Consider the following 14280-nt stretch of genomic DNA (forward strand, 5'->3'; position numbering starts at 1 on the left):
TGATCTGCTCATTCCTGACTGGTATGACCTAGGCAGTCATCCTGGCTCCATTAATGTTAGACCCTTGGGACCTCATCTGCGGAGTCCTGCAACGATCCTCACTGAGCTCAATTCTCTTCAGCACTTACATGAACCTGCTGGTCTGCATCATGCTTTCTCACAACATCAACATGCTCTCTTACACAATGATTTGCAACTCTGTATTGTTCTACTCTTTCCTCGTGGGGACTCTCGTGCTTGAGGTGGCCCGCGAGGAAAGTGTAGAACTATGGATACGTAACAGCTTACCTTTGAATGTGTAACGGCACCGGTGAACAGTTGATTGTAGCTGTTGGCTCCCGGAGGCTCGTTTTCATTGTCTGGTCGAGAAATTCCATAAACACTTGGTTAATACCTACGTGTAGTTCTGATATGTCCTACAAACTCCTCCTCTCCCTCAGGCACAAGACACCCAAAAAAATTAATACGTTCACAGCAAGCATGATCAAAATTGGTGACTAGATGAAATCCGACTGTCTAAAGCTGAACACTGACTGGACCGAAAATGTGATTTTTGGGAAAAGTTCCACATTGTGGGACTGTATCTGGTCACTGAAAGATCTAGGGCCTTCATCACAGCCTTCATTCAAAGTAGAATACACCCAGAAGAAATGGGAATGTAGAATCTGAGTTTCTTTATCATGATAGACTCAGTCTTTCAATATGCTTTAAGAAGGGTCCGGGCTCGAGGGACACCAGCGCTTTCTTCACAACTTGCAGCTCCTACTCCTCACTGTTAAAAAGATTCAAATTGAGGAACTCGGGCACTTGGGAGCTCCTCATCCACATATTGAATTTTTTGGTAGCAGCCTTCATCATGCAGCCATGTTGGACTGAATTGCCTATTAAACCTGTACCCACACTCATTCTCTCATTTGTAGAACCTTTGCTGGGCAAAGGAGCACCCTACAGCACTACCACTGTGTGCTCTATTTCACCATCCAAAACCAACTTTTGAAGGAAGTGCTGTTGGGCGGATAACCCCTGAATACATATTGCAATTGAATTAGCCTCTTCTTCTAAATGCTCCACCTTGAACTTCAGATTTGTAATTGAGGCCATCGCACAGCAGTTCCATTCCTAATATCTTTGTGCAATGTCACCCTGAGCCTTCACAGAATTTTTTTCGTAGCTATCATTCATTTTGTTTGCGTTTTCCACATCATGCTTCATATTTAGAATTTATTATGCAGCCCTGTATATCCTCCACGGTGCCCTCCAAACAGGAAAGTATATTTTCAGTAATGGTGAAGCAGACTCTGATCTTCAATCACGATACTTGTCTGACTGGTGCCCAGTATCTCCTCATCCGTCCTTTGTGCTTTGCAGGCCTCTGTGTGATAGGCCTCATTATGGCAAAGGAGGAATGGTCTACAGAGGAGTTTTTGTGGAGGCCTAGTAGCATTACCTGGCTTAGCAGTGGCAGTTCCCAGTGGGCTACCGACCCCTTCCCTACAGGTACAGGACTGGAAAGTGTTAGACAGACAGCGGTGCTTTTGTAACCAGAAGAACCACTGCAAAATCACATTAATGGTTGCCGGTTAACAAGTAGGTGGTGGCTTTCATAGATTACAGGCTTCCTTGAATTTCAGAGCCCTTTTGATGAAATCTCTGGCATCATGATAGCATTGACGTATTGTAGCCACCCATGGCATATTATGCCCCCCTTGCATTAGAATGGTCACTCCTAGAATATTGCAGATGCCTTTAGCTTATTGTGCGCACTCCCCTCCAGACATATTTTTGCAATTACTACACCTGCCACACTCACACACTTGTCGTGCCCTTGCGCATTGTATATACTACTGGTATACCCTGATGTTTGATAGATACCCCTCCAATATTCATAGCCCAGGCACACTGTGGGTGTTCCTGGCATATTGTGGCATTTGTGGGGATTATCTTTGCCTTAACATATTATACACATTAAAGGTCATGTTCTTCAGATTTTAGAGTGGCAGTGAAGGAGGGATAGAGCTAGTAAGGACCTTTTAACATCCAATTGTGTACTGTTATTGTAAGAGGGAGCATTTATTTAGGTACATCCAGTAAGTCCGATTATATCTGAAATACTTTTGGCTGAAAACACCGCTGTTTTTCATTCCTGGAGATGAAGCGGTGACAGTTGAGGGTTTTTGATCTCCCTCCTGTAGTCTGTGATGTCATCTTAGCAGCCAGTCATCCATCCACTAAAACTGTCCACTCCTGCTCCTGGGGTAAGATTGTGGCCTGGTGTTTCTCACTATAACTTCTATTAATTATCATGCGCTCTGTATTTCTCTTAATCTGCTATAATTTAAAACCAGTGCGTTCATCTGCGGATTTGTACATTGTCTGTCCTATACAAGTTTAAATGTCAATACTAACAAAGATAGTGATTCTTTGGACCCCACGAGCACTGTGAAGGAATATATATCACATCAGTAAACAACCATGATCATTACTTTCTCTTTAGGCGAAACCTTATCCTCTTCAAATGTTAAACCATGAGACAAATGTTATTTTCTACTCTAATGCACTCCTGTAGTCTACAGCTTTACTGCTAATAACATCATGATTACTGGATTTATCAAATTACTCCATACTATACATCATGATTTGTTGTGAATACAGTCATTTGAAAATTGAATTTCCCTATGTATTTCGGGATGCACTCCCTTCTTCAGGGGCTTATGATTGAAACTGAAATAAAAACAGACATACACAAACATAAAAGGGCAAGTAGGTTCACTGCCTATGTAACAAACAGTTTTTGAACGTTTCTTAATATAATTCCATTAGTGTTATATTGTTGTATATCATGGACATGTCCATCACATATAACACTAATGGAATTAGTGCACCTTTGTTGGAGTTTTTGCTGTTCGTTCTATCTTTTGTCGGCAAGTCCGTGCCTTGGGCACTGTTAAGTGTTACTTGTCCACTATGTCCACTATTTCGGCTTTTCTGTGGCTGTCTGATCAACCCTTCTGTTCCCGTCACTGGTTGTGACTTGTTTTTTGAAAGGTTTACAGCATTTATTTCTACCTATTCCCTGTGTAATGACCCAATGAGATCTTAATTTGGTCCTTAATTAGCTCATGTGTGCTCTCTTTGACACCCTACATAGCAGCTCTTTGCAGCTCTTGGCCATCAAAATGGTTTTCCTGGTGGCCATTACATGGGCCAGCTTCAGGCGCTGTTGGCTCAACCTCCTTACACCAGCTTCTTCCCAGACAAGCTGAACTTTCGGATGTGAGCCTCTTTCCTCCTGAAGGTAGTCACCCCCTTTCATATTGGTTGGTAGCATCACTCTGCCTGGTTTCTGAGGAGAGACTCCACCAGTTGGACCCCAAGAGAACTCTCTCCTATATTGATCACACCAAACACCATCGGGTGGATGACCAACTCTTCATTGGGATGACCAGGAAGAAGGCCAAGACTTTGCAGAAACAGACCATCTCCCAATGGAAAATATTCTACATGAAAATCTGCTATGCATCGTCAAAGAAGTAACCCCTTGAGAGCTTGCAGGCTCACTCTACCTGAGCTTAGCCCACCACTACTGAATTAGCGCCTGGGATACCTGTTCTAGACATCTACCAAGCTGCCACATGGATGTCCCTATACACATTGACAGTGAGGTCCGTCGTGATGCCCATTTTTCCCTTTCGGTCCTCCAAGACCTTTGGGTCGATACCAGTTTGCAGAGCCTCCTTCGGTAACGCTTTTTGTGGTAAAGACCCTATCCACAGATTCCTCACTGACCCTCCCATCCTCCCTGCTGTGCGAACTAGCCTCTTCATCCAAAAGATCCCCTAAGACTCTGCATACTGGTTGAAACAGAAGCATTGTTTTTGGGCTCCCCGTTTTTGGCGCGGAAACAGTCAGGAAAGAAACTGATGTTAGCAGACTAGAGAGGAGTGTATGTGAGCACTACAATGCCACTTTTGACGCAGAGCTGAACTACGCCACCTACTGCCACGCAGAGGTACCGCTCAAACTCCGGTTAGATAAAGTTTCCACCAAAAAAAGCATTACCGAAGGTAACTTGTTAATTAATTTAATACGTTTTCCAGCAAGATATTTTTCTATTCATGGGTGTCGGAGAACATTCCTTGACAGTGAACTACAATAATAGGCAAGTACATTTTTGGTGCTTAGTGGCATTTTAGCACCAATAGTTGGAAATTAATGTATTTGTTTTATTATTATTACAAGTACAGTAGAACCCAAGGCATTGTTTATCTCTCCAAATATTTAAGTGTACCTGCAAACATAAATGTGAGATTAGAAAAAAACACAATTTAAAAAACAACCAGAGCCGACTGACTATTTTTTATTAAGCCTTGACTAAAATCTGGAGCAATACGAAATGTATCACTGCTGTGCTCATACGTTCACATGCTATGAAATGCACAACTAACAAAGTTTTCTTAGAAAGGGGTCTGATGTTTAGACATACCTTTTGCCTTTGGTACTTTTCCTGCAGCTTAGTTGGGTGTCACAAGGAGAGAAACGTATTGGTGTAGCAGTATTCAGTTTCAGCTCGTAAATTGCTAGTAGTTTTCATCTGTAGTACAGCACATTGTTTATGTAAATGTTTATTGAAATTGCTGCTTCTGAAAGGCGCTCTATTGAGCGCACTCTGGGCTGAAATCTTTCACAACAGTGTGAACCCCTAACAATTCACTCTAGATCAGCTCCTCACACCTGCAAGTCAGTATCGGATTCTCAAAATGCTGACTCGTGATAGTTCCTCACACTAACCACCATTGTCGGCATCTCACACAGGCTTCCAACATGAACTCCTGCATTTGCCACTATTGTCTGCTCTTTAGAACGCCCACTAGTGCTAGATACTCACATTGCTAATCGAATCCACCGCCTTCCACTGGCTACCTTATTTTGCCTCACTCTGCCCTCCAGTGCCTTTTCCTCATTTTGCTCACCACTATCCCATATTTTCTTGCCCTGCCAATCAAGCGTAGCCCCTAAAATGCTGATCCATACCAGCACCTCACTCTGACACTTCTAGTGTCAGCCCTCATACTGTATAACCGTTTCACCTCTTACATTATCAACACTGCCTGCTTCTCTCACTGCCTGCCAGTGTACACTCATATTTTGCTCACCATCGTTACTCACACCAGGGCTTGTTTCTCACACTGCCAACTGGTGGCAGCGCCTCAAAATGCCGACTAATGCTATCTCTTCACACTGCACACTGATGCCAGGGCCTCACACTGCCCACCACTGCCAGTTTCTCACACTGCTCGATAGTGCCAACTCCTCATACTGCAACTGTCTGTGAATCAATCCTTCTTAGGCGGCGGATCGTGGAGTCTAGGCTTAATGACTGGTCAATATTGAGCTGGGCCTGGAATATACCTATGGACCTCTGCCTAAAATGTACCAGATTTAGAAAATTGTGCTTTCACTTGTTCTTTTAACCAGAGAGTTCTTCATAGTGAAAACACTGTCAGAAACCTGCCCAGGCCACACAACACTGCTCCTTTTTAATGTCCAGAAGAGAACTTCACCCGTTTGAGCCCTTTTCAGTCCATTCATATGCCTCGGGTTGAAATTATAGCAGATTGATTGGGTAGTTTAAAGAGCTTTTGGTTGTACAAACCTATAATTTTAGCTTTTTAAACTGGGCAGTGTCAAGTGGGCATTTTTTTCAGGGAACTGCTTTTGTGGTTGAAAAAGTGCAGCCAAAGCAGGGGTGCTATAAAATACATTTTGTTGTATGGAATTTTGGTGGTCGTGTCTATATATAGCCACAGTTTTCTAGATTTTGTGGAATGCTGCAAGTATTTCAGTGGGTGAATAAATTGTGGATGAAAAGTACCTAACTATAAATGTGACTTTATTTCAGCTAAAGGAAATGATCAGTTGTCTGGACCACCGCATCTTGAGGATAGCACTGATATTGTAAGTAAAAATGTGAAGGAACATTCCCGAATAGAATTAAGTAGTTTGGTGCGTCATTTGCAGTGCTTTATTTACAAACTTAAGTTCCGGGATTTTACTTGTCACAGACGTCTTGCTTATGGATTGTGTTTTTGAAGGTCTGTTGAGCTCTGGTGACACTTGAAGGAATGTGGGGCGGGGTGGGAGTGTTCAGGGGTGGTGGAAGGTGGGATTAAATAAATAGTTTGTTCTTTGGAGGAAGGCAACCTGCAAAATAGTCATCTAATGCCTTGTTAGTTAAAATGCAGTTTCAGTTAGAAAAACCGGGGCATGCCTCCCCTTACAATGACACAAAGCAGATACGAATTTATAAAGAAACCTTCAAAATTCCTAGTGAACAGTTGGGTTTAAAGTTGAATGTAACATGCTACCGTAGATCTTTCACCAGGAATGAAAAATCGTCACCAGCGAACTGTTCTACCTCACCTACACTGGGAGAGCATGGCCAGGGCCGTTATCTTTCAGGCTGGTATACAAATGCTTCCACTCATCAGCGCACTCTACTAGGAGGGCTCCAGCCACAGATCCATGGGGAAAGAGACCTCTGTCCTTGCATCCTTGGAACAATAGCCGATGTCCATCCCCTCACGCCCGCTGGGATCCTCTTCGAAAGTACCCTCTCTTTCCAGTGGAGAGACCACTTTCTCCCTGTCCTGCTTTCCTAGAGATGCATACAAGAGGATTTAAGATGATGGAAATTCTTCATTTGATCCCTCCTATGGCTCCCGAAATGCTAGGGACAGCTTCTAGCATACCAGACCACCGAGAAAGGCTCAACCAATCACTTCTTCCAGGTTTCCAACACAGGGTCCTGTTGCCCTTCTTATCTCTAGGAACACAGGAGGTCCACTGGTCTGACCTTTGGCAAGCGCTTCAGTACTTGCATAAAATCTGAAAGAGTCCAGGTTTCAGTACTCTCCCTTGGTAGATGCAGCAGTTCCTCCTCCATTGACGTGATCCAAGTGCAGTTGTTATCACAGGAGCTAGTGAAGGTGATGTGTTCGTTACAGTGGTCACTAGACTGTAAGTCTGGAACCTATTTACAGACAGTTCCTATGCCAAACCTTTCCTATTTTACATCACTAATGCTCAGTTTGCCACAAGCCAATCCCAGCAAACCCCTTTCTCTGGTTTTTAGTAGTCCAGACCCCAAGCCCTCTTTGTGGAGCTGGGCGTCCCCACTAAGCTTCTGTCCTAGTAAAATGTGGAAATTTTCTCTTTGAGCCAGAAACACACTCAAACTAGTTCAGAGCCCAGGAATTCTTCGGGTGAACCCTTGTGCTAAAGCCATAAATACCTGCAAGCTTGCTAAACACGAGTTGGCCTTTAACTGCAACCCTTTCAAGTTACTTTTTCCATTGTGTCTTCAAGTGAACGCTTCACCTTTCTCTGGTCAGTGCAAGATTTGGGCCTGAACTGTTTGTTCACTATGTACAGCTGTGTGCTTTCTGCTAGTGTTTGTTGTTGAGCTGTTTTCGTTTTTTACATTTTGTATTGTGTGTTCATATTCTACATTTCCTATAATGCCTGGGAATATACAATTTGGCGTGAGTTATAAAGTATTTTGTTTCCAATGTTCACCATGTTACGGTTGGAACCTCAATCACAACAAACAGTTGTAAAGTCTAGGGTTAATAATGTGTTTTTGGAATCTGTTGCAGATTGTTCATCGTCTTTTAACAAAGTGTAACAAAGGTGATGGAAAACCTGCTGCTCCGACCTTGTGCCATTCTGTGAAAGAAAGTATACCTTTTGAAAATGATGCCATATTCCCCGGTAAGCAAGAGATATTTTGACTTTATATTTTACTATTTTTTCAGCAAGTAACTAAATATATATATATATATAACAGCTCCAAGAGTTGCCCGATCTTAGGAAGCACTCGATGCCATCGATGGTTATAAACCTTTATTGGTGCAAACGGGATTCTGCATGTTGATGCAATGAGCAGTTCAAAAGTCCGTGATACCTGACGCGTTTCAAAGTCGGTAAACTTCTTCTTCAGAGGCTCGGACACAATGAAGGTGTGCACGCTCTGGTCCCGCCCACTCTATAAGTGCAATTATTGCCCGCCCAGAATGCTTTGCACAGAATCATTCGAGCAGCCCATCCAGGGCGGGCAATAATTGCACTTATAGAGTGGGCGGGACCAGAGCGTGCACACCTTCATTGTGTCCGAGCCTCTGAAGAAGAAGTTTACCGACTTTGAAACGCGTCAGGCATCACGGACTTTTGAACTGCTTATTGCATCAACATGCAGAATCCCGTTTGCACCAATAAAGGTTTATAACCATCGATGGCATCGAGTGCTTTCTAAGATCGGGCAACTCTTGGAGCTGTTATATATATTAGGCTCCGCCCAGATATATATGTGATTTTACTTTTGATTTTCTCAGCAACTACTGAACGGATTTACACCATTTAACCAAAAGGCACGAGTGTGAACCAAGGGCTACCTCTTTGACAAATTTTGTGTAATTCCGTTCAGCAGTTCGGGCTGTAGCTGCGATTAAAGGTTCCTATGGAAAATTGCATGGGGAAAACACGTTTTGGGACCCCCCTTTTTTCTCGGCCCCCGCTTAACGAATCACCCCGAGACTTTCTGGATAGGAGCGGACCGGAGCGCCCCACCAGTTTTGATAATTTCGCGAAGATTCGTCAACCGGTGCCATAGTTATTCCAAATAGAATGTTGCGGATTTCCTATGGATAATAGGTCCTAACTATAGCTACCTAATAGCGACCGCCAGTAGGACATATATATATATATATATATATATATATATATATATATATATATATATATATATAACAGCAAGCCAGTTGCTAATCGGTACATATTGGTCAATACATCCACTTATTACTATTGTTACTGATAGCAGTTCAAACATGCCCCTTTCTCTGCATTGTGTGGTAGGGTTGATAGCCATCTCTTAATACAAGGCATTTTATGACAACAGGGTAGTAGTTTAGAGTCCATCTCATCTCACCCAGCAGTTCTTGCTGAAGTAATTTATCACGATAAAGTATATCGTTACACCCATTATGCGATATACTCCTTCCCCCAAACATCGGCTTTCTTCAACCCTTGCTGCGCTGGTCAACATGGTCACAGGGGCCTCCGGATCCCCTCCACCCGCCTCCTGTTGCTCCTGAGCCCACATTACAAACGGCTCCCATTTGCCTCTAGGCCTGGACACTGACGGCATTAGTTCCCAAAAGGTGGTTAATTGCGAATGGCCGAATGTTACGTCTCGCAACCAATCCTTTAGGTTGGGAATCCCTTTCCTCCACCAATGAATGCCCACGCGTTGTTTAGCAAACAGAAGTAACATAGAGTGGAGCTTCCGAACTTTAACTGGCGTGTCTTTCACATAACCCAACAGCACTTGTATAGGGCTTGGGTCATCTGTTGTGCCTATTATCTTGTGTATCGTTGTGAATATGTTGGACCAGAATGCCGATAGATGTGGACAACTCCATGGCATATGTAACAAGCATTGGCATAGCCAATAGGTCTCGCTTTTGGGACCTTATAAGTATTTAGTTATGCAGCAGAATATCCTTGGTGCAACAACACCAACTGTTGCATGGCTAAACACTTATAAGGTCCCAAATGCCAGACCTATTGGCTATGCCAATGCTTGTGCCAATGCTTGATTTTGTTGAAGTGAGAAGTCATATGCAGCCAGTTACTGTTATGGAATGACTGATGCCGATTTTGAAACATTCCCGATGAGTACCAGCTATACGAGTGTATTAAAGAGTGGTAAAAAAAGGAAGCACTCTGGATGAGATGGCTAAGAGCTTGATGTTTGGGTTGATTGGGGACCACATAGTGGCTACCTGGCTTAAGAATAGGGATAGATCAGGCAGGATGAGGACGTAATGGGGATGTGAACAAGCGTGGGAGCTGGACAGTGTGAGATCGAGACTACTAACAGCTAAAACACTAATGAAGATGCTCTGTGCAGGTGCAACTGGTGTGGGGTAGGAGTTTAAGGGAGGTGATGAGGTTTTAACAGTAAACTTTGCAATCTTGACAGCTGACACAAGGCTGTATTTACGGCCTGTTCCTGCTTTTAGTCCTTATGACACCCAGAGTCAGATTTCTTCCCTCCTTGCAGAAGTGAGTGCAGTTGTGTCTTTGATGATAAAGAGTGGATAGCAGCTGGAGGAAGGCTGCAGATGAGGGGAGCAGGGGTCCTGGTATGTGTTGTATTAGTTGGAGTCAATGAGTGGAGCCAAGTCACAATGGGTTTGCTGCATGGATTCTGTCTGAGGACTTTGTTTGGCTACACCAGGTCACGGTCTGTGTTGCCGAGCCTTCTTGTTGAATATAAAATTAGGAATTATGTTTTTTCGCTTTGAAAATCTGCATTATACTGTCAAATGTTGACTTAATTTTACTTATGCGCATGAGGTCAGGCTTCGAGGAGGTAGGCGGTGAGAAGAAAAGCCAGCGAGCAGGGCAAGCGGTGAGGAAGGCTGTGAAGAAGGCAGCCTTTGAAGGGGCAGCATGAGGGGCGCCAGGCTATGACAGAAGGGGGGGGGGCTGCTGTGAGGAATGGGCAGTAATGAGGGCAGGGGCCGGGGTGCCGGCTGTGAGATGTAAGGGCTATGCTGTAAAGAGTACAGCTGTCAGAGGTACGTCTGCTAAGTAAGGCTTAATGAGCCACGAAAGAAAGGCAGATGGCGGCTGAGCGCACGCGCGTGTAACTGCAAGCTTGAGGCCAGCAAAAGCGCGTGGAAGCGCTTTGAAAAACCACTTACCAAATGTCTCGCAGAGCAGCGCATGTGCTGGCTCCGGCGAGACCTAAAAAAAGAAGCTGGGGCAGAGTCGCATCTCCAGCAGCCGTCCTCATCCTTCAGTCCCATGCGGTGTAAATTGGCAGGGGTCATATAAAACCTGTGAAGGTATTTAAAGTGTATTAAATGAAGCTTGTAGTTGGGTAACAGGGCCGTGAGTTGGCTACAATAGTAGGCCCATTGTTCTTCGTGAGTGGAGTTTGCAGTTCCTCATTCCATGCCTTGAGCGCCCGTGGCTGTGTCAGGGGGGCGGAGTTTTGCGTGTGATTGTAGATACGTGTGATTAGTCTGCGTGGCGAGTCAGACTTAAGCACATTTTCTAATGCCAGCAGAGTGGGCGGGGGGGGGGGCTCGGGAAGGTGTCATGCAAGGACCTACAAGTAGCCCTGAGCTTGTAATACAAAAAAGGTTCGGGTAATGGTACAGCCTGTTTATCCACAGCTACCGGTGGGGGCACAAACGTCTCCTCTGGATATAGGTCTGCAAAAGTACGGAGACCCATTTTTTGTGCTAATGTTCTACTAGTGCCCTCTAACCTTGGGTTGTGTGCCAAGGGCATTGATGGGGCATATAGGATAGAGAGATTGGCTCTTTTCTTTAACTCGTCCCATGCCCACCGCAGAGTGTTGACCATGCCTGTCATCGCGGGGTCATTTGTAGGTTTGGTATAATGCTTCCTGCAGAGGAACAGGTGCTGCAGCATCTGTTTCCACAGCTGTGTGTGGGTACAAATGGGGTCGGGGGCACCCAGTAGTGCAGGAACTGAGCCTGTGCACTCCATGCATACAATTGCATATCCAGAGCTCCCAGACCACCCTGGTGTAATGAAGGGTAAGAAGCTCCTATGAAATTCGTGCCTGCCTACCAGCCCAAACAAGTGAGACAAGCAGAGATCTAAGAGATTTAAAAAAGGCTTGAGTGAGGTGAATTGGTATGTTTACGAATAGGTAAAGTAGTTTTGGCAACACCACCATCTTGGCTAGCGCTATTCTCCCCGCTAAGGACAGCGGGAGACCGGCCCACGCAGTGGCTTTTCCTTCCAACCACGTTATAGCACGCCCATAGTTCATGTCTCATATATCCTGCATATTTCTACTGAGCCATATTCCCAGGTATTTCACAGGTTCGTCTGCCCATTTGAGAGCAAATTCAGTGGGAGTAGGGGTAGTGGTATCTGTCGGGGGGAAGATATCTGATTTAGTCCAATTAATGGAGATACCGGAAAGGCACCGAAATTTGATCAATTCGCACAGTAGTGGAGCGAGGTTAGTTGTCTGGTCTCTCACTTACAATGTAACGTCATCCGCATAGAGTGATATTAGAAGGCTTCTTGTGCTAAACCCACTCCCCCTAGCGGTGTGATGCTGTCTAATGCGAGCCGCCAGAGGTTCCATGGCGATCGCGAAGAGTAGCGGGGATAGAGGACAACCCTGCCTCCTTCCAGCGAGATGGCACACGGCTGCAACAACATTCCATTCACCCTGATCTGAGCAGACTGCTTCGCATCTAGAAGGCATATAAGGCTGAGAAACAGAGGACTGAACCCCATTCGTCCCAAAATTTCAAACAAGTACTGCCACTCAAGCGTATCAAACGCCTTAGTAGCATCAAGGAAAACTGCGGCAGCTTGTACGTTAGGGTGTAGGTAATGTACCACTGTAAAAAAGGTCCTGAGGTTATGTGCTGTAGACCTCCCAGGAATAAAGCTCGACTGATCCGGGCGCGCGATTAGTGGAAGTAGAGGCTGTAACCGATTCACGACCAATTTCGCCAAGAACTTCACATCTACATTTATAAGCGACAATGGTCGGTAAGAGTCCAACTCATTCTCGGGCTTCCCAGGTTTCAACAACATTATTATTATTGCTTCTCGCATTGTAGGTGGTAAGATGCCTGAGGACTGAGCTTCTTCATATAATGCAATTAAGTGGGGCGCTAATTCATCCACGTACGTCTTATAAAACGCAGTGGTTAAACCATCCGACCCTGGAGCCTTATCTAGTGGTAGGCTTTTGATGACCCGGGTGTCATCTTCCACCGTGAAGGGGACATCCAGGTACTCCCCGTGCCCCCAACCCAGCCAGAGTAGTTCTCATGAGTCTAGAAACGACTAAAGGCCTTCCGGAGTGGAATTCTGATGGGTAGTGTATAGTTCAGAGTAAAAATGGGAAAAGGCATCCAAGATTTCTTTCGGGTTTCTAATCACAGTATTGTGTGCACTGTTAAGTTCAGTTACATAAGCATTGGATCGTGGTGCTCGGAGCATTGATGCCAAAGTCCTCCCCGGCCTGTCTCCCTCCCCGTAACGTCTGGCCTGGGCATGTTTCCCCAAATTTTTTACCTCGCGCTGTGCCTCCTCATATACCAACAGTTTCTCTTTCAAATGAGCTATTGTCGTGTAGTCGCCCGTAGCATAGAACTGCGTCTCCAACTCTCTGATTTGCTTCTCTAACGTTTCTATCGTGCCGCATATTGCCTTTAGAACCCCAGCCTGACGGGCTAGCAACTACCCTTAATTACCATCTTGAATGGCTCCCATTAGGAGGCCAGAGTGTTAACCGAGCCCTCATTAAGGGTAAAGTAGCCAGTTATATCACTTCTAATCTCCTCTTTAAAAGCATCATCCAGGAGGGCCTCCGGTGGCAGCCGCCAAGTGAACATAAATGGGGGGTGAGTTCGCCAGTGCCAACCGCAAGAGGCTGGGTGCATGATCCGATAAGGATCTAGGGAGGTGTTTGACCTCATTGGCCCATGTGGCCATATCTCGGGACACCAGCCAAAAATCCAACCTGTGATTTCTGTGATGTTTAGAAATGCACGTTCCTTCTCTGATCAGTGGATGATTGTGTCCAAATGTCAACCAGGTCCCCCTCTGAGATAATAGCCTTCAACGCTGCACTGGCTGAGGAGTGTAGTGATCTAGATGCCCCTTTCCTGTCTAGTTCATCATCCAGTATAGCGTTGAAATTGCCTCCCAAAATAATGGTTTCGCAATTCGTTGTCCTCACTTTAGCCCATATGTCTTGGAAAAAACTAGGAGAATCAACATTTGGACCATAGACTGCTACGAGTACAACCTGCAACCTGGCCAAAGTACCAAGTATTATAAGGAACCTGCCATGGGAATCAACTTGTATTTCACTGTCCTTCCAGTCTAGCCCCCTTCTGACCAACACAGCGTAGAGTAATTTGAATAGATGGATGAGTACACACAACCCCATCTATTATGCTTTAGCCTGGGAGACGAGGCAACATTTAGGTGTGTCTCTTGCAACACGCATATGTCTATCTAATGGCGTATGCGATAGGAGTGGACTAATCTTGCCTTTCTGCAATCATTCAGACCCCGAATGTTCCATGGTAAAAAATGTAAACTAGTCATGTGATGGCAGCCCAATATTATACAAAATTACAGTAGGAACAGAGCATGTTTCGGTAGACCATAATTCACAATGGTGGTATTCTTGTCTGTATAGCA

At 44.8% G+C, this 14280-nt stretch overlaps 1 protein-coding gene across 5 annotated transcripts in view; it reads left to right on the forward strand.

Moving 5' to 3' along the window:
- The window catches only part of BRCA2 (BRCA2 DNA repair associated), a 740135-nt gene that overhangs the window by 154965 nt on the left and 570890 nt on the right, over window positions 1-14280 (forward strand). For all 5 annotated transcript variants that reach the window (XM_085621674.1, XM_085621677.1, XM_085621676.1 and 2 more), the window contains exons 9-10: window positions 5900-5955; window positions 7656-7770. In XM_085621674.1, coding sequence (XP_085477800.1) covers window positions 5900-5955; window positions 7656-7770 — 171 coding nt within the window. The remainder of the gene's footprint in view (window positions 1-5899; window positions 5956-7655; window positions 7771-14280) is intronic.

Source organism: Triturus cristatus, chromosome 8, assembly GCF_964204655.1.
Source record: "Triturus cristatus chromosome 8, aTriCri1.1, whole genome shotgun sequence".
Lineage (NCBI taxonomy): Eukaryota > Metazoa > Chordata > Amphibia > Caudata > Salamandridae > Triturus > Triturus cristatus.